The 26356-nt window shown below is 34.4% G+C and overlaps 1 protein-coding gene across 20 annotated transcripts in view; it reads right to left on the reverse strand.

Moving 5' to 3' along the window:
* Positions 1-26356, reverse strand: part of CPEB2 (cytoplasmic polyadenylation element binding protein 2) — a 68423-nt gene that overhangs the window by 3790 nt on the left and 38277 nt on the right. For 11 of the 20 annotated variants that reach the window (XM_038533355.1, XM_038533350.1, XM_038533358.1 and 8 more), the window contains 7 exons: positions 25779-25802; positions 14256-14426; positions 13025-13114; positions 7998-8116; positions 7600-7714; positions 4665-4846; positions 1-233 (listed from right to left, as the gene is read on the reverse strand). The exon at positions 1-233 is cut by the window's left edge and continues 3790 nt beyond it. In XM_038533355.1, the coding sequence (XP_038389283.1) occupies positions 6-233; positions 4665-4846; positions 7600-7714; positions 7998-8116; positions 13025-13114; positions 14256-14426; positions 25779-25802 (929 nt within the window). In that variant the 3' untranslated portion in view covers positions 1-5. The remainder of the gene's footprint in view (positions 234-4664; positions 4847-7599; positions 7715-7997; positions 8117-13024; positions 13115-14255; positions 14427-25778; positions 25803-26356) is intronic. The other 9 variants (XM_038533357.1, XM_038533356.1, XM_038533354.1 and 6 more) reach the window with 3 other exon arrangements.

A 26356-nucleotide genomic window follows, 5' to 3' on the forward strand; every position in this document is an offset into this window, starting at 1 on the left:
TATTCTTAGTTCCAGCGGAAGTGGATCTGACGTGGGCGATCAGCACCTTCCTTTACCAATGGCTTATGGAACTCACGTCCTGCACGAGAGTGGATATTTGCCCAACAAAACTCACAGTAATACTGCAGGCAAGTGACATTGGCACAGAAAAAGGGAGCAAATTTTCCACCACAACGTGCGCCCTGGCATTCATCACACATCTGGTCATCTAGCACATATGGCTTTACCTCCACCTGGAAAAAAAGAGTGAAAAAAAAAAATCTCCCATTAAATTTCCTTCAGAAATCATTTTAGTAAATTTAAAATGTTCAGAGGCATTTTCCCACAGAAATAGTAGGCAGCTTCCCAGGGAAATAGCTTTACCATATAGTAGATTAAAAAACAAAAACAAAAACCAACAACAAAGTCACTCTATTCTGACACTAATCATCTTTTTCTAAGATGTTTCATGTTCATAAGTGACAATGTGATTAAACGAGCACTTAGTTTGGTAGTTTTAGTTTATCTTGGTACATTTTCTTCAGAGGACTATAAACTAAGTGTTATTTATTATATCTTTTCAAAGGCATAAAAGACTTAAACTATACATCTAATTGATTCGTAAAACATTCTACCCTCACATAAGAAGTAACATCTTTAAAACAGCTGTGTGTTAGTATTTTGGGAGTTAGGGTGTTTGTGAGCGAAAAAGAGAAGGGCACGGGAGACAAATGGTTTTTATACCTTTTCCCCTTCATTCCAATAGCACCTGAGAGACGGCCCAACCCCAAACCACCAATTATGGCAACACTTCTGTATGTATTCTGCTTTTAACTACTTGGTATGTACACACACCAGAATTGTGGATAATCTTATTAAGGGCAAGTCTGGACTTCTGTGAATTTGTAGGATATAAAATCAAAGGCCCACGGAGAAGGTGTGACTCAGGAGAAGACCTCAGACTCCAGTCCGCTCTGAGTGCTAAGCCTCTTAAACCTCAGTTTCCACATCTGTAAAGGAAGAATACTAGAACCTGCTTCACAGAGCTGCAGCACATAAAAACATTTAAGGCAGTGCTTGGCACACTGCAGGGACTCTGCAAGCCAGTACTCCTTAGGAACAATAACTCCAAATGGAGAGCTACTTACTAGCTTTGAATGGTGCCAGGCAACCTAAGACCTCAGCCTATCCTGAGGAGAGGAGGGAAAACTGAGTGTTTAACAGTTTGGTTAGAGATAAAGTAGTGTTTGTCCAAGGTAAAAAATAACAAGCCAACAATTTCTATTCTGAATGTATTAATACTTGCACGAGTGCAGAAAATGAATATATAAGGGTATTTATCTTCAGAAGCATTATTTATCACAATGGCAACAAAGAACAGAGAAAAACTGAAAAGTTGATGAAAAAAACTATAAACAACCATCTGACAGAAAGGTAATGGAATTAAGTTGTCTATATTTGCATTTCATTGATTACGGCTGGATAAACATATTTTATGTACACTGAACATTTTGCTTTTCTGAACAGTCTATCTTTTGCATATTTTCTTGCTGAAGGTTTTTTCTTTTAAATGAATCCTCTTTGCCAGTTAAGGATTTTTAACCTTTTGTTCCATTGGCTTTTGGTTTTTAAAAAGATCTTTGACACGAACTGACATGAACTGTAACATTTTTATGCTTAATCTTTATTTTTCAACTTTTTTCTTTATGGATTCTATCTTGATTGCCTGGCTGCTATTTATGATTCATTTCTTCATTATAATATTATATAACCAAATACACATATCTTAGTATTGTTATAATATAACTGATAATAATTAAAGGAATTATCAAAGAATATCTCATACTGGATTTCGTATTACTAGATGATAAACAAAATGAGCACAGGGAAAGTGTCTGCTCAATACTTAGTACCTAGGATCTAGCAGGATAGCTAGCACAAAGTAGAAACTGTATCTGAAGAAATGAGGTACATTTACATATGGTGAGTTTCTTTCTCATGATTATATCTCGTCTTTACTGTAATTAAAGACAGAGTGTCTGTGTGGTTTACTTCATTTCCGTAATATCCCATAAAATGCTTGGTGCGCAGGAGTTACTTAATGTAAAACTGTTGAAAAAAATTTTTAAATGCAATGATTTCAGTTATTTGTATTTTAAAATTCTAGATATTAGTTTATGAAGCTAATCTATTTACCTTTAACAAATTGCAGACTTTCAAAGATGGAAAATTGGATTTCAAACTTGTAATTTTAGACTATTCTGATTAATAATCTCTAAAAATTAACTCTTGTAAGTCTGAAAAGCAGTTGGAATTTCATCAATTCTGTAAGCTATTATTTCCTATTATGATGCCTTTCCCTAGAACTTATCTGTAATACTTTGTTGCCTGGATTCATAACTAATGAAATAATTCATATTTAATTATTCAACTTGAACTGTAAACACAACTCCCCCAGTAAGTACCAGAAGGTACAATGAATATTACTCATATTACAATGGAGTAACATATCAAAATTACAATGAATTACACTTTTGTGGTGATAGTGCTTCCCAGCTTTTGGGGAGATAGGAATTAAACCTCAAAGTGTTCATGAGCCAAAAGAGTACGCTGAATGAACAATTTTAATCCTTCTCAAATCTTTGGGTTATCAGTTATTAATTTAAAATTAATCTGTTGTTATGGTTTAATAATTAAATTCATACCAGAGACACGAAAGGTACAAAGATTAGTGGTTTTTCTTTTGTGTGTGTGTGTGTGTGTGTGTGTGTGTGTATGTAAGCAGTAGTTAAAAATAGTTAAGGATAAATTTTTTAAAAATATTTTAAGTAATCTCTACACCAAATGTGGGGTTTGAACTTACAACCCCAACATCAAGAGTCACACACTCTATTGACTAAACCAGCCAGGCATCTCTCAAATTATTTCAGATAAAATCCAAAATATACCTTAGTAGCACTTATCTTAAAAAATAAACTTTTCTCTCAGATATTTCAATGCCTTTTTAAGAAGGCATGCAGGTGTTCTCAATTCACTTGCTCTGCATCTGAGTTGCTCTTTAGGAATCAACTCTGCCCTAAATAATTGGCCCTTCAGCTATCATTTTGGAAACAAAGGATGAGGTAGGACACCTATAACATTTTTTCCCCTGTGCTTCTGCATATTAAAGCACTATAAAAAATAAATAAAGCACTATAAATTGTATACAATGTAGATAACCTCCTCCTTGACTGGATCACTTCTTGGCGAAAGTCAGGGTTAGACTAGATAGGTGGTCTAAAGCATGGCTGCACATTAGAATCACCTGGGAGCTTTATAAATTTCTGCTGTTCCTGAGCTATATTATAGCACAATCTCTGGGGTTGGGGGGGGGACCCAGATGTCAAGATTTTTCTAAGTTCCCAGGTAACTTTATTCTGTAGCTGAGGGTGAAAACCACTGGACCAGAGGAACTCCAGTTCAACAAATTTTCCTGCCAGCAAAGACCTTCCACTTAGGTGTGTGTTGCAACATTTTAAGTAACAATGCAACAAAAATCAGTCTGCTTGTATGAACTGAACCTATGATGTGCTTTTTTCCCCATTTATGGGATGGCTTGGAAATTAAATTGATGACTACTTTTTAGAGCCCGTGGTCTAGTCAATCCATATCCTTTAACCAGCTCCCCTGCCTCCAAAAGTCTTTTAATACATACAGATAGCCTCAGGGAAGAAACTGCTAGAAACTGTTACACTGGAAAAATAAATACTGACTCAAGTTGTATCTACTAATTTAGATATTAAAGTTAAATTGCCTCTTATTCTTAGCATATCTCATCTGCACCATAATGCAAACATGACAATTTTAGAATAATGCTTAGCTTTATATGGGAACTATGAGCAGATTTTAGTATGAAATAGATTCGTAAGTGAACAACTGAGTTTTGGTCATTTTCTCTATTTTAGCTGGTAATCAGTACTAGGAATTATTCAATGGAGTAGCTTTTAGTTAACATTCATAGGACTTCCTAAAAAGTTCTTATTGTGATGACCTAAACAATGCTACTAAAGAGTAAATGTTTAAAGTTTAGGATAATTATTGTGTGTGTTTAGTTTATTTGTATATTTATTATTTTGTACACTTAGGGAAATATACAGTGTATTTTATTTTAAAATTAATGATAAAAGATAAAAATGCTTTAATACTTACTTAGTGCCAAACTAAATGCTTCTACATAGGAAAATTCATTTAATTCTCAAAGTAACTGTGAAAGACATACTATTATTGCTTTACATTTGATAAATGAGGAAAAAGAGGCACACTGAGAGTTAATTTCTTGAGGATTACAGAGCAAGTGGTGGAAATGGGATCTTGGGCAGACTAGCTTCAGGGCATAAGCTCTTAAAAAAAGCTCTGCCTCCATGGTCAGAAGGATATTAAGTATTAAGACCTTATTGGTGGATTAAAAACAAAACAAAAAAAACAAACAACTTGACAAGGACATTTATATTTTGTATATTGTATCTAAGGTCCAAAATATGTTTAATAATTTTACATTTCAGGGATATTTTGATATAATACTCTTTAAGAGTTAAAGAAGTATAAAAAAAATAAAGTGTTTGAATTATAGTATTAACTCTGGGTAGTAAGCTTTGGATCAGCACCTTATTATAAGATGTTAAATGCTTTCCCAATACAAAACTTACGCGTTTATCGATATCTCCATGCTGAAGCTGAACAAACCGAGCACTGATGGCAGCAATATAGCTCTGCTGATTAGAAAAAGCAACTCGACCAGCACCTTTTGGATATTTTAGCTCAGGATCTGTATCAATTCCTGCATAACAAACTCCACCATACAGCCGGTCCATGATCATAGCAAGTTCCACTTGAAAAGGAAAAGAAATTCACATATAATGTGAGAGAACACAGTATATCAACAGTTTTTAAGTACTCTTTCACTATACAAATATTTTGCAGTTCTCCCTCCTTTCTGTACCATCAGGTTTTCCCTCTATATTGGATCACTCTTAATCTTTTAAAAAACAAATCAGAACTCTTAATTCTGTTTATTTCTCCCTCTTGGTAACTGCTTAATTTTTATGTTCCCCCTTTACAGCCTAAATGTTAACATTTTTTTCTTGTACTTCCCCATCCCTCTCTTCCTTGTTCAACCTTTTATAGCCAGACCTTCACCCCATGATTCCATGTTAATTGCTCATGCCACTGCCAAGTACAATGGTCAATCTACCTGGAAACAACAGTGAACATAGTTCATTTTTTCCTTTCCCTTGAAATACTTTCTTCATCTGGCTTCCAGGAAACATCATTCTACTAATTTTCATCTGGCCTCACAATTCCTTCCTAGTCTTCCTTGTACCTGGTTCTTCTTCAACTCTTGACTTTTCAGGGGATCCCTGGGTGGCTCAGCGGTTTGGTGCCTGCCTTTGGCCCGGGGCGCCATCCTGGAGTCCCGGGATCAAGTCCCGCATCGGGCTCCTGGCATGGAGCCTGTTTCTCCCTCTGCCTGTGTCTCTGCCTCTCTCTCTCTCTGTCTATCATGAATAAATAAATAAACAAATCTTTAAAAAAAAAAAAAAAAAACTCTTGACTTTTCAATGTCAAAAGTTTTAGTCCATGGATTTCTTTCTATACTTGTGGGTGTAGTGTCTTCATCCCATGTCATGGCTTTAAATACCATGTTTCAGCCCCTAAATTTCTCTCTTCTCTGGACTCCAAATTCATCTATGCAACTATCTCCTGGACAATTCATACTGAGACATTTAACAGACCATCATCACTTAGCGTGTTTGAAATGGCACTCCTAATCTTCCCCATCCCACCAAATCTGCTCCAATGAATTTTTGCTGAGTCAATTGGTAATCAACAGAAAAGATGAAGTTGCCAAGACCTTTGGCTTCATCCTATTTTCTGTTTTCCAAACTGTACATGCAATCTTATGAACTTGATTTTCTTTCTTTCTTTTTTTAAAGATTTTATTTATTCATGAGACACACACAGAGAGAGGCAGAGACAGAGGCAGAGGGAGAAGCAGGCTCCATGCAGGGAGCCTAATGTGGGACTCGACCCCGGGACCATACCCTGAGCCAAAGGCAGACGCTCAACCGCTGAGCCATCCAGGCGTTCCTGAACTTGATTTTCCAAGTTCATTCTAAAATCCAATCTCCTCACCTCCATCACTAACACCCTATTCCAAGCTCTCATTATTTTTCATCTGGATCGTAGCAACAGCTTTATCTCTTTTCTTCTAGATTTACTATAAAAACAGTAGCAAAGCCCCTCAAAATTTATTATCAAAACAGTAGCAAGAGTAATTCTTTTAAAAATGTTATTAGATATAAATGGCTTAACTGAAATTTCTAGGTAGGTGCTCTAAATAGTACCACAAACTTGCTTTCAAAACCGAGACCACAATCTTCCTCCAGTGTTCTTCTCCTCAATAGAAGGCACCACTATCTACTTAAGTGGCTTAAGATTGAAGCTGAGATTCAGCCTTTTGAGTTTACCTCACAAATCATCTGTGACATGTGTTCATTTTGCTCTCTTACCACTGCTACCTCCAATCTAAGCTCACGTTATCTTTCTCCTGTCCTGCAAAAATGGGCTCCTTAAATGGTCTACTCAAATCTACTCTCAACCTAATTGCCCCTAAAACGTATCATTAGCTACACTTATCCAGAACTCTTCACTGATTTTCCCTTGCTCTGAGGATAAATACCTAATTACCTTATTAGACCTGTATGATTTGACTCCTATTCACTTTTTCAATGCCTTTTTGTGTCTCCCCTCACTCCTTATACCCTTAGTCAGCCACTCTGGGCTTCTTTCAGTTCCTCCAACGCCCTCTGCTTCCTTCCACTAAAGATCTCTGAGTATGTTCTTCCCTTTGTGAAACACACTCCTCACAATCCTCCTGCCACCTCAACTCTATTCCTTCTGCTGTGTGTCAGCTCAAATAGGAGTATCTTTTAAATATCAGATTATACCATATTCCTTTGATGTTCTTCTATTCTCTATAGGCTTTCTTTGTAGAAGTTACATTCTCTAAGTATTTACATGTGTGAATGATTCTTTTAACATGTTATCTCCTGTATTGGAAGAGGATGTTCTCAGGGGTGGAAGACACTAGCACACTTCACAGGGCACATGGAATCATAAAACATGCTTTTACAGTGGGCATTTATGTCTGTAATTATGTTCCTAGATGACATCTCTGGTAAATCTCTGGTTCCTGGTTATTCGTGAATAGAAGTTTCTTACTTGTATCAAAGTGCTATTTAAAAAAAAAAATACTGTTTATGTCTTCTTCAGATATCAGAATCAACCCACATAAAATAAAGAGACCCCAAATTCTTCTTTTAGAGACATACTTAAGAACTCAAAAGTCTGCTTGGAGTTAACTATTAATATTGATAGGTAAGTGTCCATTTCTCCACTTACTTGATGGTTTTAAAAATGCTTCTCAGAATTCTATAGAGAGTAACTTTTAGAGCCATGAGGAATCTGCCCCTTTCTTGCCCAATATCCAATAGTACCATGTACACAATAGTTCCCAAGTGTTTATTGAATTAATTCATATTTGATTTTTAAAGAAGCAACATTTGTTAACATCCTACTTACCAGCCCTTAATGGCCTAGGAACACCTCCAACAAAAATTGTTTTTCGAGGATCCAAAGGCTGAGAACCATCCATCACAAAATCACTATCACTTAAATTCCAAGGACGGATCTGAACCTATGAAGAAAATAACATCACTGTAATGAGTCCTACTCCCTTGACAGCTTATGCTGCTTTGTGCCAGTTAACAGTGGTCCTTCTATTTTTCAAAATTTTGTATAGTTTATTTTAAAACATTAGTATTTTTTAATCTAGATACTGTAAGCTATCCAAATTTTTTTAAAACTGAACTCTTAACATGGTAGTTTCTTTTTTTTCTTTTTTATCACTAATGCTTACTTCAAAATTGTTTTTGGAAAACCTGAATTTGTAGCCCAAAGCCCAAGCAGTATTTACTTACTGGTTTGTCCTTGATGGTGGGGCTGGAAACACACAGATAGAGTTTTCCATCTTCTTCAATACAAGCATCAATTAGTGCCTGAACTGAGCTCTCTTCTTGAAAGAGAAGGAATGCATAGCCTGTAATAACCATTAAAAATGAGGCATTATGGGAAAGTAAGCTATTTCACCCCAAATTTCAGTACTGTTTAGAAAAATACATGCTTTTGGAAAAGAAAAAATATTAACTATCAAATAGAGCCAGAACCATTAGACTTTCTAGAGGAGAACACAATATCCTATGGAATTCATGCAAAAACAGATACTCATTAATTAGTTATCTTATATAGAGTGCCTACTCCCCCAAAACTGTGCTAAAGGCTTTAAATAAATAATTTCATTAGACTCTCACAAGCCTATAAAACATTCTCATTTTATAGAATAAAAAAACTGAGGTATTTAGCAATTAAATGACTTGCCCCAAGTCAGTCACATGAGCAAGCAGTTGGTGGAGTAATTTCAAATTCAGGACAGCCCCCGAGGTTTTAAGAACTTGGCAGGATTACCCTGTTAAGCATATGAGGAAAAGATTCCTAGATTTGGATTAGAGCGCACTTGGAAAGGCTCATGAATTTCCGTAAAAAGGGGAGAATTCCATAGTCAGCATCACAACTTCAAGATGGTACTAAGGAAACTACCTGAAGGAGGCTGGAGTGAAACAGGTCCTCCAGCATGTGTCAGAACCTTTAATCAAGTCTTGACTGGGATAAGCAGCGGACACTCCTTTCAAACAGTCTGGACACTATATTTGGACTTTGGGCCCATGCTCTTGTTTAGATGCCTGGACTTTTGGGAAATAAGCCCCCCCCCCCTTTCTTTGTGATAACTGATTGTCAATCTTTAAGCAGAAGACTTTATTATAAAAAGAAGATATCAAAATTTATACCACAAGTTCACCATTATATGATTATTCCTAGATGCTGACAACTAACTGACCAAAAAACATCCCTTTTTCCTTGATGAGATTTCTATGCAAATAAACCTAGAGAACTGTAATCTGGTTCTAATATGAAGTCATCAAGCAGGCCAGGCACATCTATTATACAATGTGTGAGGTCACATTTTACATAGAAATCTAAACACACAGCTTTATTGTTGACAATGCTATGACTGCCACAAAAGTCTGATGTGACATAAAAGTGCTTCATTTTAAAATTTTAATACCTGATTGCATAAATAAACCATCAAACCAAGCTATGCAAATAGAAACTTTCAGAGGTATGATTATGCAAGATTAAAAAACACATCACAGACCTTTCTACTTGCTAGAAATAATTTAAATATGCTTGAGAAAACTGGTGTGGCCTGGGTAGCTCAGTCAGTTAAGCATCTGTCTTCATGATCATGATCCCAGGGTCTTGAAATTGAGCCCCGTGTTGGGCTCCCTGCTCTGGTGGGGAGTCTGCTTTTCCCTCTAACCCCCCTGCTTATGCACTACCTCTCTCATTCTCTCTCAAATAAATAAAATCTTAAAAAAAAATGCTTGAAAAAATAAATAATAAAGAGTGGTTTTTCTTTAAGTGAAGGCTTTAATTTTGATACAAGGATTTGAAAGTTATAACTGTTCTGTAATAATTAAGAGGATAAAAGACCAACTTATTAAAATAGTATTTTAAATTCAGTATATTTAATGTTAAGATTTGTGATATTAATTTTTGATATATTTTAATTTTGCTTAGTTTTACAGTAATACTTTATATTCAATATTCTTAATATTGCTTAATTATTTGTGTGATTACAAGGGAAGAAATGTTTGTGTCACAAAACTAATTAAGCAGCATGGCAGGTAAGTTATGATCTAGCTAAGGCAAACCATTAAATATTAAAATACTCTTACCAAAAACATACTATATAGCAAGCTCATACTCACATAGGGTAAACCTCATTCACTGTAAAAGAAACACATGTACATGTGTGGCTCCATATCCAAGGGCTCATGTCACTGCCTTAATTAGAAGGCAGCATCACTAACAGGATGCCTTCTATACCAGTGTTTCCAAACCATGGAAAACGAATTACAACAACAACAAAACTGCTTGAAAGAACAAGGTTTGGAAATACTGGTCTCTGGCAACAACAATTAACTATAATTGTATCAAAAACTGATTTGCCAGTGCTACTTTTCTGAGGTCTTTTTGTTTTGTTTTCAGTTTGAGAAAATAAACTAACCATCACCGCAAAAACCACAACAATGGCAACAAGAGCAAAGACAGCAACTATTCTGTTTGATCAAATTTGTGCCAACACATCTTTCTAGGCTTTGAGTCCACCATCCTTGTTCATATATGAACAAGAGGCTCAGCCAAAAAAATGTATACCTGTCTCCACACAAACCAATTCTCACTCCATTGTAAAACTATTTCAATTCCTGCCTGGGACTCTGTTCAACTACTTTATATCTATCTAAATTGCACAGTACGTTCAGTTCAGATTTCGTTCAAAACTTCTAAGTGAAGCCTTCTCCACCTACTTCAGGTCAAAGGAATTTCCCTATCCTGTAGTATTTATAGCTGATTACATCATTTGTTAGTCAATTACTATTCTGTGCATTTCCAAGAACACAAAGATGAGTAAAAGCATAGTCTTAGAAATTATGGGAAGACTTGGGTATTAGCAAAGTCATCACAGATTTATAGAGTTGTAAAAATGTAACACTGCAGCTGTAACAAGTGCTTTCAAAATGCCGAGCCTCTGTGAACTGTGAACTGCGAGTCCTGAAAGTTTCCTATGAGCAACCAATATTTAAACTGAGACAAGCAGGGGGTATGCATATGAAGACACATGAGAAGAGCCTTCAAAAAAAAAAAAAAAAAAAAAAAAAACGAAGAGCCTTCAGGGTGAGAGAACACCATATGAAAGAGCCCTGAGGCAGGAGAGAACAAGGCCTGCTTTTGGAATCAGAAGGGAACAAGAAGCAATAATGGGAGAAGAAACCAGAGAGATAGGGAGGCCGGGCAGGGCAAATACATTTTTGCCTTTATTCTAACTAAAAGAAACCACTGAAGGGTTTTAAGTAGATGGTCAAGGGATTGGACTATCAGATGAGTTTTTGGAGAGATTATCCTGACTGTACTGTGGGAGAAAAACTGAAGAGCCAGAAGTATGGAGAGACTAGTCACATTCCTCAAGTGGGCCAGGGTATTTGTAACTTAGGACTATTAGAAGCTAATTGGCACTTTTATTGAACACTCAACGAACTTTATAAAAGGACAAGAGAGTGAAAAAATGGACAACAGATTAAAACTTAGTAAACAGGGATCCCTGGGTGGCGCAGCGGTTTGACGCCTGCCTTTGGCCCAGGGCGCGATCCTGGAGACCCGGGATCGAATCCCACATCGGGCTCCCGGTGCATGGAGCCTGCTTCTCCCTCTGCCTATGTCTCTGCATCTCTCTCTCTCTCTCTCTCTGTGTGTGACTATCATAAGTAAATAAAAATTTAAAAAAATTTAAATATAAAACTTAGTAAACAAATGAATGTCTACATCTATATGGAGTTAATTTTCTGTCTATACCAAGTATCAGGAGGGCGCCTCGGTGGCTCAGTTTGTTAAGGGTCTGCCTTGGGCTCAGATCATGATCCCAGGGTCCTAAGATTGAGCCTCAGCAGGGAGTCTGCTTCTCCCTCTTCCTCCTGCTTTTTTCTCACTGTCTCTGTCAAATAAATAAAAGTCTTAAAAAAAAAAAAAAACCAAAACCATAAACTAAGTATTTGGACCTCCAACACACCAGTAAACTCCAACAAATTTGAGTGAAAATATAGAGTACAGGGAGAAAGGTCCATAGCTTTAATCAGATTCTCATAGAGACCTGGGATTCAGGATTCCTGCTTAAAAGATGTTCTTGATTCTATAAGCATAAGATTTAAAGGTGTAAAATGAAAACATTGCATTATTCCATTTCTCTAAAAACCTACATGAATTGGTAAATGACAATTCTAGAATTCTCAGTGACAAAAAGTGGAGATGTCCCATGTAATTACTAGAAAACTTTAGTTTTTGTATGCCAATAACTATTCTAATGTGTTTCCTTTCCCAGAGCCCAAATCAGACCACTTAAGAGATCCATTGGAGTCTTTTATCCAGGCTTGAAAATCTACTCAGCCAGGAGAATAGGTTTTTTTTTTTGTTTTTTCTAAAATTTTATTTCAATGATGTTTAAAGAAAAGCCTTGTTTTTTTTTTTTTTCCAACTTCCCCCTTTCTTTTTATTCACTTCACAAAATCTGCCATTAGCAACCTGACTGGATTCACATTTAATTCTCTCCCCTCACCACCCCTGCTCATTGTGGGCAGGGGGTACTTCCTCTCCCCACTGACTGTGGCCTTGCTTTGCTTACAGGAATGACAGTGTAATTTGTGATTCTTGTGCTATGGTAACAGGCCACAGTAGTATCCTAGCAATAAGTTACTGGCACAACTAGGTATCCTGTTCACATCTGATCTCTTAAATATAATGAGGATTTGGACCAGTCACTTTCTTCTCCAGCTAAATTCACCCACAGAGTAAATATTGCTCTGTTATCTGTTATTGTTTGAAACACTTAAGTAAATCTTGCAACATTTATAATGTTCACGTGTTTATTACTATTTTTTTCTCAAATAGGTCTTAATTTCACTGTGTAGAGGGGCACTTTTTTTTTTTTATATATATGTCTGTACCCGTTACTTAGAAGGATGCTTCAGACAGAAAAAACCTCAAACATTAGCTGATTTGAGCCTTTGAAAATATTGTCAAATCATTATAGAGAGAGTGCAGCAAGTGTCTTATGGTTTCTGACTGGCTTAAAGTGAAACTATGAGAGTCCTTAGGCCCATTCTTCCTCACTTGACAAACATTACTAGCCTTCAAAAATTACTCTATTATTTAGTTTGTATATAAAGGTGTAAGGATATAATATTCGAAAGAGAACAAAACACAAAGTAATTTATGCTGTCTTATTTGCTCTCACAAAACTGATTCCCTAGAAAATATTAACAGCAAAAACTCTTACCTTTTGGTGGAAAATAGGACTTGCTTTCGGCTTTATGAGGCCAATCTACTACCAAAGGCCCAAATCTTCTGAAGCTAGCAGTTATTTCGTCTTAAAAAAGTACAATAATACACATTAGGAATTAATTTTAATGGCTTATTTTGAAAACAAACCATATTTTATAAGTTAAACTAAGATAAACTAGAATTAGAAAACTCAAAACATGTCTAATATCCTTACTAAAAGAATATATATGAATAAATAACTATTATAGTCAAAATAAATTCATTTTTAAGCAACACATTGGCCAGAGCAATCAATTCAGTGTGAGTTTTAAATTTTATATAACATGTGGATACTAATGGATTGATAGTATACCAAACTATAAATATTACTGGCTTGATAAGCGTGCCAACATTATCTTAAGTTAAATAAAGAGATAGTTAATGCTTGATAAGTGAAATCTCATAGGGAAAGAAAAGGTCTCTAGAACAAGACATGTAGAGTTATCACACTCATAAAATATACTAAGGTCTGAAACACTTCAGGTAGCTTCACTGAAACACACACAGGTCAAATCCAATGATATGCTCTAGGTTATTTCATCACATGAAAACCTTATTATACTAAATAACACTTAGAATAAGCTTCTGGATATTTGAATCATAATTGAAAAATTTCTCAAAGTGTAGCAATTTCCTATTAGTTGTGAATAAGGGTGGCAGATTTCCTACAACTGCACAAACATTAGACAGTTTCATATTTTAATATTTACTTACTTTCTTTTGTTATTATTACTATGATTATTTTTACATCTGTTTAGTATTTGTACAACCTGAATTTCCTGTTTATGTTCTGTTTCCATTACTCTTTAGGGTTTTATTGCTTCTTTCTTACCTGTTTCTTAGAGCCTATTTATCCTTCAGGAAATTATATGGTTGACTACCATGCACTGCAGGCATTTTATTTTGTATGTGTTGTATTATGGTAATATCAAAGATTTTAAGTTTTATAAGAAATTTTTTTGTATGATAATCTTATTTACAAAAAGATACAGTAACAATATGCATTTTAACATATAAAGAAAAAATCTTTAAACTGTTCAATTACCTCCTATTTCTTATTTCAACAGGTGACAAAATAAACAGAGATGGATATCCATTCTGACTGGAAATCTCAAGGTAAAAAATTCCATATCCCCACATTCATGTTATACTTTAGGTTTTTGTTTAAGCTCAAATTATCATCCTACCTTCATCAATATCTGGAGGAAGACCACCAACAAAAACTTTTCGAGAGAAGCGTTCTATTCGTTCTCCATTTTGATGAGCTGAGTAACATGTGGGTGAATTTAAAACACCAACTTGATCATTATGACCATCATCAAGCAGACCATCATCTATTGGAAAAAGGGAAGAACGACCTAAAATATAAGAACAAATATAACTTGAATCTCAGATATATAAGGAAACGAGAAAGTCAGGCATAAAAATAGCAGTGACAAATCCAAAGGCTTAAAACATGAAGGTGACATGGGGACAAAAAAATAAGGGAAATTTAGATAGCTTAAGGTTTTAATTTACCTGGATTCAAAAGAGAAGTAGTCTAAAGAATGGCTTAGAAATAAATGTAGTCATATGACAACAATTATACTGCAAACAAGCATTAGATCACTTCAGTTTTTTTTATGGAAAACAGCAAGAATCTGGTGTATGGGGACAGTTTAAACTGGATGCGTAAAAGGAGAAACCTTTGAGAAATTGGTGGCAGAAGGGAAATGGCACAGACTAAATAGATAAGAGGAAATAATAAAAAGCCACTTGCAGACCACAATAAGTAAGGACAAACGCAACATGTAAGACTTGCATAGAAGGTTCTGAATTGATTACACATGTGACAATTATATATAAAAGGGTAAATTAGACAGGGCTTCTGCACATGTGCAAAAATAGAAAAAGGCATCCTCTCTAGGACTTTGGTCCCCATCTGATCCCACCCTTTAGGGGTGGCACCCTTTGTACCAAGCACGTCCTATACAGTCCTCTGCAGAAATTCTGATGCTAGTCTCCACGTGGATCAAAAAAATAAAATGACCTAATAAAATACAGCTTCTTGCTCTCAGGGAATGTACATTTAGAAAAGATAAGATCTATACATATAACTATGGCATATATCCATAAGAAAGCTTCAAAGTACTTCAGAGGAAGTCTGTTGGAGGAAGGGAGTAGTCTGGCTAATTTAATAAATGGGTAATTTTTTAAATCCCCAAGTGAAACTGAATGGTAAATGTAAAAAGGGAAAGCAAGTGGTATTTACTCAGTGCATTAGAGAGGGTAAGATATTTCTAAGTGAAAATATTTATTAGAACATGGCTTTGAGTAAATTTTCCAAATGGAAAAGAGACGTATAAGAAGGAAAATATGAATTTATTTAAGAAATAGGAAGTAGTCAAAGTAGACTACTACATGTTGGAAATAAGGAGAGTGCAAGTAACAGCTCTGAGGCTAGTCAGAATGCTTAGACCTGAATGCCAGGCTAAAGGAGAGGTTTTATTGAGTAGGTGATTACAACAAATAAAAGTGGATACAGGAGCTAAAGCAAGATAACTTTACTGCTGCTTTAGAAAGACTGATAGCAAATGTGGCTAAAGTGATTAGAAGTGAGCAGACCAAGAAGGATGGACAGGGAGGTAACTATAGTGGTAAAGAGTAGATACCTGGGAAACAAAACAAAAACAATGGAAAGGAAGAACTAAAAGCAAGTGTCAGAAGATGAATAATAAGAATCATTAATTAAATATAAGAACAATAAAGATCACAACCTGGTATTAAGAAAGGGTAGATATGGAAACAACAAAATGCACAGGCAACATTTGGGATGGGAGAAGATATTTGCGAATGACATGGACATATTTGATAAAGCGTTAGTATCCAAAATATGTAAAGAACTTATAAAACATGCAAAACACCATCGAGTTAAAAAATGGGCAGAAGACTCAAAATAGACTTTTCCCAAAGAAGACATATAGCTGGCTAACAGATGCATGAAAAGTTACTCAACATCATTTATTATCAGAGAAATGCAAATCAAAACTAAAATGAGATATCATCTCACATCAGTCAGAACAGCTAAAATGAACAACTCAAGAAACAACAGGTATTGGTGAGGATGTGGAGAAAGGGGAACTTTCTTACACTGTTGGTGGAAATGCAAATTGGTGCAGCCACTCTGGAAAACAGTATGGATAGTCCTCTAAAAATTAAATGATTCAGCAATCGCACTATTAGGTATTTACCCAAAGGATACAAAAACACTTATTCAAAGGGATACATGAAGCAACTGTTTATATCAAAATTATCAACAATAGCCAAATCATGGAAAGACCCAAATAACCATCGACTGATGAATGGATAAAGAAGCCATTGTGTGTGTGTGTGTGTGTGTGTGTGTGTGTGTATGTATACAATATATATAGTATATATATTCCATGTATATACACAATGGAGTATTAAGCCATCAAAAAGAATGGAATCTTGACATTTGCAACAATGTGGATGGAGCTAGAAAGCATTATGCTAAGTGAAATAAGTCAGTCAGACAAGAACAAATACCATATGATTTCACTCATATGTGGAATTTAAGAAAAAAAAACAGATAAACATGGGGGGAATTAAGAGTGGCAAACCAGGAAACAGAATCTTAACTACAGAGAACTGAAGGTCGATGGAGGAGAGGTGGACAGAAGGATGGGTTAAATAGGTGATGGGGATTAAGGAGGGTACTTGTCATGAACACCAGGTGTCATATAGAAGTGATGAATCCCTAAGTTCTGCACATGAAAACCAGTATTACACTGGATATTAAGAAACAGAAATTTAAGTAAAACCTTGAAAGAAAAAAAAAAGGAAGGGTAGAAATATGAAACTGCATGGGGCTGAGAGGGTGTTCAGAACTAAATGTAAGGTGGGAGGTTGCAAATGGAGTGGAGAAAGGAAATAAGCCACATTTTTGAGAAGAAGGTGAACTTTACAGAGGAGACAGTTGAAGGTTCTTTGTCATATCACTGATGACAATTCCAGAGAGAAATGATAAGGTAGTTCCTTGAGAAGCTTACAAGGAAGTAACAGAACATTCAAGAAGCTCAAGACAGGAGTGGTAAGAAAAGTACAAGAGAAGCCAAAATACTATTTTAACAGAGTGCCAAAGAAAAATGTGATAAAAGTCAAAAAAAAAAAAAAGCCATGAAGTAATGGTGTGAAATGTTAAGATAATCATTTTAAAAAATGACAACTGTTTGAGGACATGCATGATCTTCAAAGGTAAGCGATTTTAGTAAAGTTGGAGGAGAGTCATGCTGCACATAGTTTTATAAAGTAAAGACATCAAAAGATGATTCTTTAGAAGTTTATTAGAGAAGGGAAAAGAAAGTAAGAAGGTAGACAAATTGTTTTTCTTTCTAGATAGAATGAAAGGTTTGTTGGTTTTTTAGATGGGATGATGCACAGAATCCAAAGTATGTTGCCTTAACATATACAATATTCAAATTAAAATATTATTAATATATCATCTTGAAAAATATGACAAATAATGATACAGGTGATATAAATAAAGACAATGTGGAATGTGATGGCCTGCAGAGAACTGAGGTTGGAATGAGAAGGAAGGGGGCTATATGTGAACTGTAGCTAGCTGGATGCTGGAAATAAGAATTTGAAGTTTCTAACACCAAAAACAGGGAGGAAGATCATGTTTATATAGGAATAAGGAATTATTGTACAGATTCAAATTCAATTTAAGTAAGATGCTTTGAAAGATGTCCATGTTCACTGAGTAACTTTGTGAATACTAATTTAACCTTTCCAATACCTTTGTTATCAGAAATAAGGACCAATGTAAAACAAAGGTCAATAGTCTGTGTAATCATTAGAAAGAAAGCCCTTCAAAAATATTTTATCTAACCATTTCATCTAAGAAAACAAACCTCATCAAGATCCATTACAAATAATATTGTGAATAACTGGTTCAATTTCTAAGGTTGGACTTTAAATAATTATTTTAAAAGGAATACGATGAGGCAGAAAACATGCATATCAACTAGTTTTTAATAGAAAAATTACAAATCCAAATTTTATACTTATTTCAGGCATGTCAAAACATTGGAAATTATTTCACTCCAAAGTGCCCTAACACACATATGAATTTAGCAGTCCCATGAATATAATATTTTATCTTGAGGAAAAAATTTGGATCATAAATACTTAGGATCTAAATAGAAATACTAAATGCAGTGACAAAGGAAATCACTACGTAAGAGAGGTGATCCAAAAAGGGTTTAAACTTTCTGTGTTAATTATAATACTGTAAGCATATTCATAATATAGCTACATTTTAACAATGATTCTATATTAGTAACTATAATACAGTTTTAACTATAACAAATAGATTATAGTTAATAATTATCAAAAATCTCTAATCTATGTTTAAGCTATGGAATTAATTACTCTTTTAAAAGAAGAGTTAACTGAGTATGTATCAACAAAAATATCACTTTTTATCTTGCCAATTATCTTTTCCTATAATCTAAGGTAATATATGACTCTAAAAGGAGAACCACTAAATAATGACATCTTTCATGTGTAGTACACTTTAAACATGCTAAGAATGATACACACATATATTTAGTGCATGAAAATAAGTGGCAATTTTACCTTAATAAAGGTAAAATTATATATGTTGACAGAAGTAAAATTTGATTTTAAATAACTTGGACTAAAATACTTAATTAACAACAGTTTTCAACCAAAATTAAATTACCTTTCTCTCTCTCTCTCTCTCTCTCTCTTTTGATCTGAAACTAGGATATATTTTCAGGTTCTTGTGAAATTTATGATAAATCAAAGGATTCAAGATAGTTCATACAAGAGAATAAAGTCAGAGGATTGATTATACGATCAGATTTCAAGACTTACTAGTAGTTAGCTATGATTATTAAGAATGTAACACTGATGTTAAGACAGGCAAATAGCTAACTGGAACAAAACAGAGTCCAGGAACAGACCCACACATTTACAGTCACTTGATGTTTTTCAAGGTTATGAACCAATGGATATCCAGCTGGAGGGAGAAAAAAAAAAGGAATCTTGATCCCTATTCTCACACCAAACTAAAAATGAATTCAAGACTTAAATGTGAAAGATAAAACAACAAAGTTTCTAGAATTTCTTCATGATATTTGGGGATAGGCAGTAATTTGTTAGGACCAAAAGGCACTAATGATAAATGAAAACAACTGGACTTCTATCAAAATTAAATATTTTGCTGCTTATCAAAAGATAGTAAAAGTGAAAAGGCAACCACTAGAAAATAGGACATAATCCTAGTAAAGAACTCTCTTAAGTGAAATGGGCAAAAGACTTGTACTGAAACTTAATACAATGGATGGGTTATAAGCATATAATTGAGATGTCACTTCCAATACCTATCAGAATCTGTAAAATTAAAAAGCTAACAATACAAAATCTTATACTCTACTGGAGTATAAAACTAGCAAACTAGTTGGTAGTTTCTAATAAAGTTAAATGTACATTTACTCTATGAACTAGCAATTTCACTCTTAGTTATACATCTAAGAGAAATGAGTGCTATGTACACACAAACATGAAAACGAGTATAAAAATGTTTATGGTAGTTTTATTTATAACAGGTCCCAAATGGAAAACTCAAAAGCCTGTCAATATTTGGGAAATGGACAAATTGTGGTATATTTACACAATGATTCTATTTACCAATAAAAAAGAAATAACTACTGAGACATAATTTCCCTTCTATACAATCTTACAACTTTCCTTTGAGACTGAAGTTTTTAAAAGTATCTAAAAAAGCAATTATTTATGAAATTTTCAAATGTTTTCTTTTTTTTCTTCTTTTAAAAGAAGAACCAGATATGGTTGTTCCTAAGGTTCTTACCATAATAGTTAAAACTGTTTTATTTTCCTCCAGATAATCTCAAAAGATGAGATTTCCATGCTGTTTAAACCAGCAATGAAAAAGGATATTGATTAAAAACCCTACAGTCAAAAGAATTTATTTTTTAAAAATATTTTATTTATTTATTCATGAGACACATACACACAAAGAAGCAGAAACCTAGGCAGAGGGAGGAGCCGGCTCCAAGCAGGGAGCCAGATGTGGGACTCGATCCCAGGACTCCGGAATCATGCCCTGAGCCAAAGGCAGGCGCTCAACCGCTGAGCTACCCAGGCATCCCCAGTCAAAAAAATTTTAAACTATAATTACAGTTGCATTGTTTGAAGGGTTAACTTTTTCCCTATTTTTGAAATTATCATTTGATCTTGACATTAAACACCTCATTTATATTCTCTAGCTATTGTTATGAAAATCTTGACTCAAAATTCTTGACCATACTACAAGGTAACAAGGATGAACTGTTAAAAGGAATCCTACTTAAGTGATTCTAACTTAAAATGTATATACACCCATATTTGTTTGTACTATGTACGTGTAAACATACATACATATGTAACACATGCATATACATGAACATGAAAATTAATACAATGCAATATGAGATTAGTTATAACCAAGATTAGAGTAACTACTATTTTACCTTTATAGTTTTTATTGTACATTTTAGGTGACAAGTAACTTACTGTAAGGTATTTTACTTTTATTTGTAAGTAGGTCTTTTGAGCACATAGCTAATGATGTCTCCAGTTTTATTTTACCTTCATCTGGCCTTTTGAAAGTGCCTGTAACTTTTGCTTCAGTATTGCCTTCTACCTATAAAGGAGGGATAATACTTCTGCCTATAAATTATCTTCTACCTATAAAGCATAGTTACTACGACAAACATGAGCCTCATTTGTTATGGATAATTAGGATTCAAATTACTCACTTCAAAATATTTTAATAAAAAGGACTGGAGAATGCTTGAGACTTCTCTATATCCCCATAAAAAATGTTTACTCCATTAAATAATAAAAGCTACATGATGAGCTTCCTATACCAAAGACAGGGCAAGAGTCTAAATTACGACTGGGTTGCTTGTGTGACCAAGATGGACAGGTGCCCCCAACACCTGGGTGTGTTGGTGTGGGCAGGTACATACTGCACACATGCCTACATTAAGAAGGGTTGTAAGCAATTATTAACTTTACTTTGGTGGCTATATTAATACGCCCAAACCAAAGCTATACTGACTTTTTCAGATTTTGATTTTATTTCAGAAGACCAGATTAAAGAAATTTTTCAACATATCAAAAGGGGAGGTAGGAAAAGAAAAGAAAAACATTTGTACAAAAATGAGGCAATTTACAATTTGAATCTAAGCATAGTTCTTTGATCTCAAATGTGTTATCCTTTACTTTCATTTACTAGATGTTCTAAACCATATAAATTAAGGATATCAATATTCTTCCCCTCTTCTAAGATTCTAGCAGTCACTCTACTGGAGTAGAAAATCTACCAATATGATAGCATGGTTTTTATTTAATATGAAAGGATAAAAAAAACTATCAAAACAAGAGGTAGATCCAAGACTAAACTCTCTTAAGCATCATCTGTTTAATCAGATAGAATCACTGAAAAGGGATACTTTTCCAAAGAATTAAGGAAGAAGCTCTAAGGTACCCTTATCACCTAGAAAGATTTTGCCCCAGGGGACGCCTGGGTGGCTCTGTGGTTGAGCTCCTGCCTTCGGCCTGGGGCTGTGATCCTGGAGACCTGGGATCCTAAGTCAGGCTCCCTGCATGGAGCCTGCTTCTCCCTCTGCCTGTGTCTCTGCCTCTCTCTCTCTGTCTCTTATGAATAGATTTTGCGCCAATAATAGGTTCATCTCATGGAGGATGGATAATATATTTAATTCTAATAATCAATTAGAGCCTAGTAATGTCTTTGTAAATTAATTTCTAGATATATTTCAAGTTCACTACAACTTTATTTCTTTTAGAAATTGGTATAGGTGCAGAGTAGGTAGAGTCAGCCTCTTCGAGAAGGGGTAAGCAATCTTTTCTGTAAAGGGCCAGATAATAAATTTTTTAGACTTTGTAGTCCACACTGTTATATGTACTATTGTAACTACTCAACTCTACCATCACTGTAGCTCCCAAGCAACCAGACAAAAAGTGAATGGGCATTGCTGTGTTCTAATATAAAAATTTGTTTATAAAAATAGGAAGTTTGGCTTGTTGGCCACAGTTTGTTGACCTCTGTCTCTGGCTTTTTTTCATGCTTGGGAGATTCTGCTCATTCTCTTATAGTTATCAAAAGTATTTATCAAAGATGAAGAATTTCAGCCTTGAATATACCATAAAAGGATATGATAGCAATAGATGGTATACTGTATTATTTTTTTTTTATTTTTTATTTTTTTATTTTTTTATTTTTTTGGTATACTGTATTATTAATAATTTCTTGTTTATTATGGTGCATAAATCTGAATGGCTACATAGTATAAATAAATCCAACTTCTCCATAAACTTCCAAAATGTCATTCTCTTTTAAGGTCATTTCTCCTGTTTCATTCCATATACAATCCACTAACTCAAGCTTTGGGATTACCTGCTAGAACAGACTGCATTGTGAGGTTTAGCCCTATTAACGAAAATAGGCTTTATTTCCATTATTTAAAATATCCTATATATTTTTGTTCCTTTGGGAGCACAGTAGCCCTTTAATCCTTTACTAAATAGGGACAGATTGCAATATAAAAATATTTGAAGTGGAGAGACAAAACTTAAATTACATTTCACATCTCCCTTTACACTCCCACCCTACTTCAACCCCAGACCAGTATGTTCACTCTTAGAAGAAATGTTGGACAGACAATAAATACAAAAGACAGTTTTCCAGGACACCTGGGTGGCTCAGCAGTTGAGCGGCTGCCTTTGGCCCAGGGCGTGGTCCTGGAGTCCTGGGATGGAGTCCTACATCAGGCTCCCTGCATGGAGACTGCTTCTCTCTCTGCCTTTGTCTCTCCCTCTCTTTCTGTGTCACTCATGAATAAATAAATAAAATCTTTTTTTTTTAAAGACAGTTTTCCATATGTGAAAGTCAGCTCCCCATAAGAGACTCTTTCTCCTTCCTAATCCTGGCCCCCAGAATATAGAGATACACAGGAGTTGGGACAGGTCCCAATTGAAAAACAGGGAAAGAAATATTTGCTCTTTCTTAATTACTTCCAGTATAATTAATTTTGAATATTCATAAGATATATTTCATATATTAATATCTACAACCAGCTTGATTTACAGTTCTTGACATTATTAAGGAAATTAAAATATATAAAAGTCATTTGGTGGTAATTTGGTTTGACTGCAGTCAAGTGGGAAATCTTTTCAATGAAAACATCTCCTCTGTGCCTGGGTTTAAAGGTGAGTCAAAGGTATCAAGTAAGAACAAACAGTTCTTCCTAAACTGGATTACAAAGTCAATCTTGTAAAGATAAAATACTGTTCACCTACCATTGCACTGATAAAGAGCTATGTCCTATTTTTGGTTAAGAATTATATCAACTCATTGTGACACATCCCACATGAGCAGATTTGATATGTATCAGACTTTTTTTTTAAGAAAATAAAAATAATTGAATAAAATTAATGCAGTTCCTTTGATGGACAAAATGTTAAATACTAAGCCCATACAAGGGGGATCTTGGTAGTTAAAAGGTTATCAGTGTGATAATAATACTGTATCTAGCTAGAAAGGGGAAAAAATGAGTAGAAAATAGGAAGAGAGCCAGGCTACTTCTAGTTCTTTCTGAGTCACTCCTTTGGTATGTGTGTGGGTTTCTTTCTTTCTTTTTTTAATGTTTTATTACTGTGTCAAAGTACTTTCAAATTCAAATAAAATGTCTCAATAGGTATTTCTAAAGGGCATACTTTTCATCTGGCCATCAAAATTGAAATTTTAAAAGCAGAATCTGACTATTCACAGAGGATCAACTAAAAAATTACTAATGCCATATAATTTGAGAGGAAAATTCAGGCATTACCCCTCCATGTTAAGCCAAGTAAGTGTGACAACTCTCAGTTTCGTCCTAAAGAAAGCTTCTCCAGAAGCTTTAAAACCACATGAGAGTCTTCTTTCTTCCAAAGCTGGCAGGCAGCTCTGAAGTAGAGGAAATCTTATATATCTCTATCCTCTGAGAGCCATAAAGAGTAGTAAGTTCCTATCTGAAAAGAAAAAATTTTGCTTTTTCATAATATCATAGTCATAGTCTGTAATTATTAAACTGAGATAAAAGAAGATAAACAACAATGTGATTTTCTGATATCGTGCTAAGAACTTCCTAGATCATAATACATATGTTGGAGTAAGCCAAATTAGATTAAACATAAATTACTAATGTTAAAAGATGAAAAGTGTATAAAAGGAAAAGATCCTAAATTAAATTGCTCTACAGTTTCAAAAATACCTAAAAATCACAGGTTGATAAGCAGGTTTTTCCAAAAGAATTGAAGCTCCATATTAATATAGCACAGTTGAAATAGGACAGTCCATAGATGTGAAAATAGGTACTAAAATTCTAAATTGTTCCCCGTCTTTTCTCAGTTGCTAACAACCTTTAGAAGATTGTTCAGCTTTAGTTTTCGGAGTTTTGAGTTCCTATATTCTATATTTAAGTCAGAGAACTAAAAGAATCAAAAGATTCAGTCAAGCATTTGAAGAAACCAGATTCCAAAAATGAAGTTAAATTCAGACAATGTGACATACAAACTGGCAATACTACTTAGAAATATATATATATATATATATATATATATATATATATATATATACACACACACACACATATATATATATTCATTTCGGTCGTCAGTGGTGGCAGAAAGTTTTAGCTTATTTGTTTTCAAAATGCACATACTTATGACTACATGAAAAGAAACTGAAGCACTGGCACATATTTATAAAATTTATCAAAAGGCACTATTATTAACTCTCTATCCTTCATGGTTCAAGGGAGATTTTAGGGGTCAAGGAAAATCCTTTTTATTCATTTGGTACTTAAAACAGCTATTTAAATATCATGATTATTGTGCACTTAGAGGATAATCTAGTGGTGTAAAGTTAGTTTTGCTTCTCATCCCATCTACTTTTCTCCTTCCCAGTCTGCATATGAGAAAGAGAAGCCAAGTTTAAGCCACAGAACATGTCAGCTGCTATCCAAAGAGGTTTAGTAGGCCAGCATCTTATAACCTAAGGATAGTCAAGAACTCAGAAGGGAAGACTGGTGTGGGAGAGAGAGGGTGTGAACAAGTGTGTGAGTGTGCCGACATGATGTAGAGAGAGGGAGAAGGAAAGCATATTCTTAGAAGACACAGAGGAAATATTAGCAACATCATTTCTATAGATCAGTGTTAACAAGAGCTTATTAGAGTTGTAAATTATATACCATAGATAATCAGTTATAGATTTAGAGACTAGAAAAATCATATTGCATGTCACCTTCACTAGTCTTTATTAGACATATTTCTTAAACTATAAATAGCAGCTTTATTTTAAAAGGTATAAAAATTAAATAGTTAAAATCTGAACAGTTTAAAAGGAAGACATTTATTAAATAACTATATTAGTATGAAAATGTGCTTTAAAGGTTAAGAGATTTAGGATTCAGAACTTTGACAAGTACACAAATCAAAATATAACTTTTCTGTGAGTGTTCAGATAGTGCATAAAAAAATCTAGGCTAATTACAGCATTGATCAGTAAAACCCAATTAAAAACAGTTATACCATAGCAAACAGAAATGAATTACCTCGTCTTCGCCCATAACTCCTTGCTGCATGTAAACAAAGGACAAATTGTAAAATGTCAGAACTAAAAACAAGCCCACCCATACAAATATTCGTGATATGAAAAGCTAAGTGGGCATGTGATAATCAGTGCTACTTTAAGAACTAGGACAATGTTGCCATATAATATCTGCATGGTTTTTTATCATTTACAAAGCACTGTTACTATATCTAAGATATATATCTATATTCTTCTGAATTGTACAAAAAATAAAATTAATAGGAAATAAACCATTTATTCTCATTCATGCTCAAAGTCATGAATAAATATTTCTTTCATCTGATCAGGATAGTAATATATAACTCCTTACAGTTAAATAGCTTCCCAAATAATGAATGGAAACAACCTGAATTAAATCCTTATTTTCCTAATTATAAAGAGTGATACAGCAGACACAGTCCAACAAATAGCTATTCAAATCCAATTCACATTACACCAAGCCTTGGAGAAGGTACTGGAAGACATAGAAGAATGAAAAGATATAACAACGTTAAACTGATACTCTGAAGCTTGTAGAGCTTAGATAGAAGGTAAAGAAAT

The sequence above is a fragment of the Canis lupus genome, chromosome 3 (assembly GCF_011100685.1).
Source record: "Canis lupus familiaris isolate Mischka breed German Shepherd chromosome 3, alternate assembly UU_Cfam_GSD_1.0, whole genome shotgun sequence".
NCBI classification, from domain to species: Eukaryota; Metazoa; Chordata; class Mammalia; order Carnivora; family Canidae; genus Canis; species Canis lupus.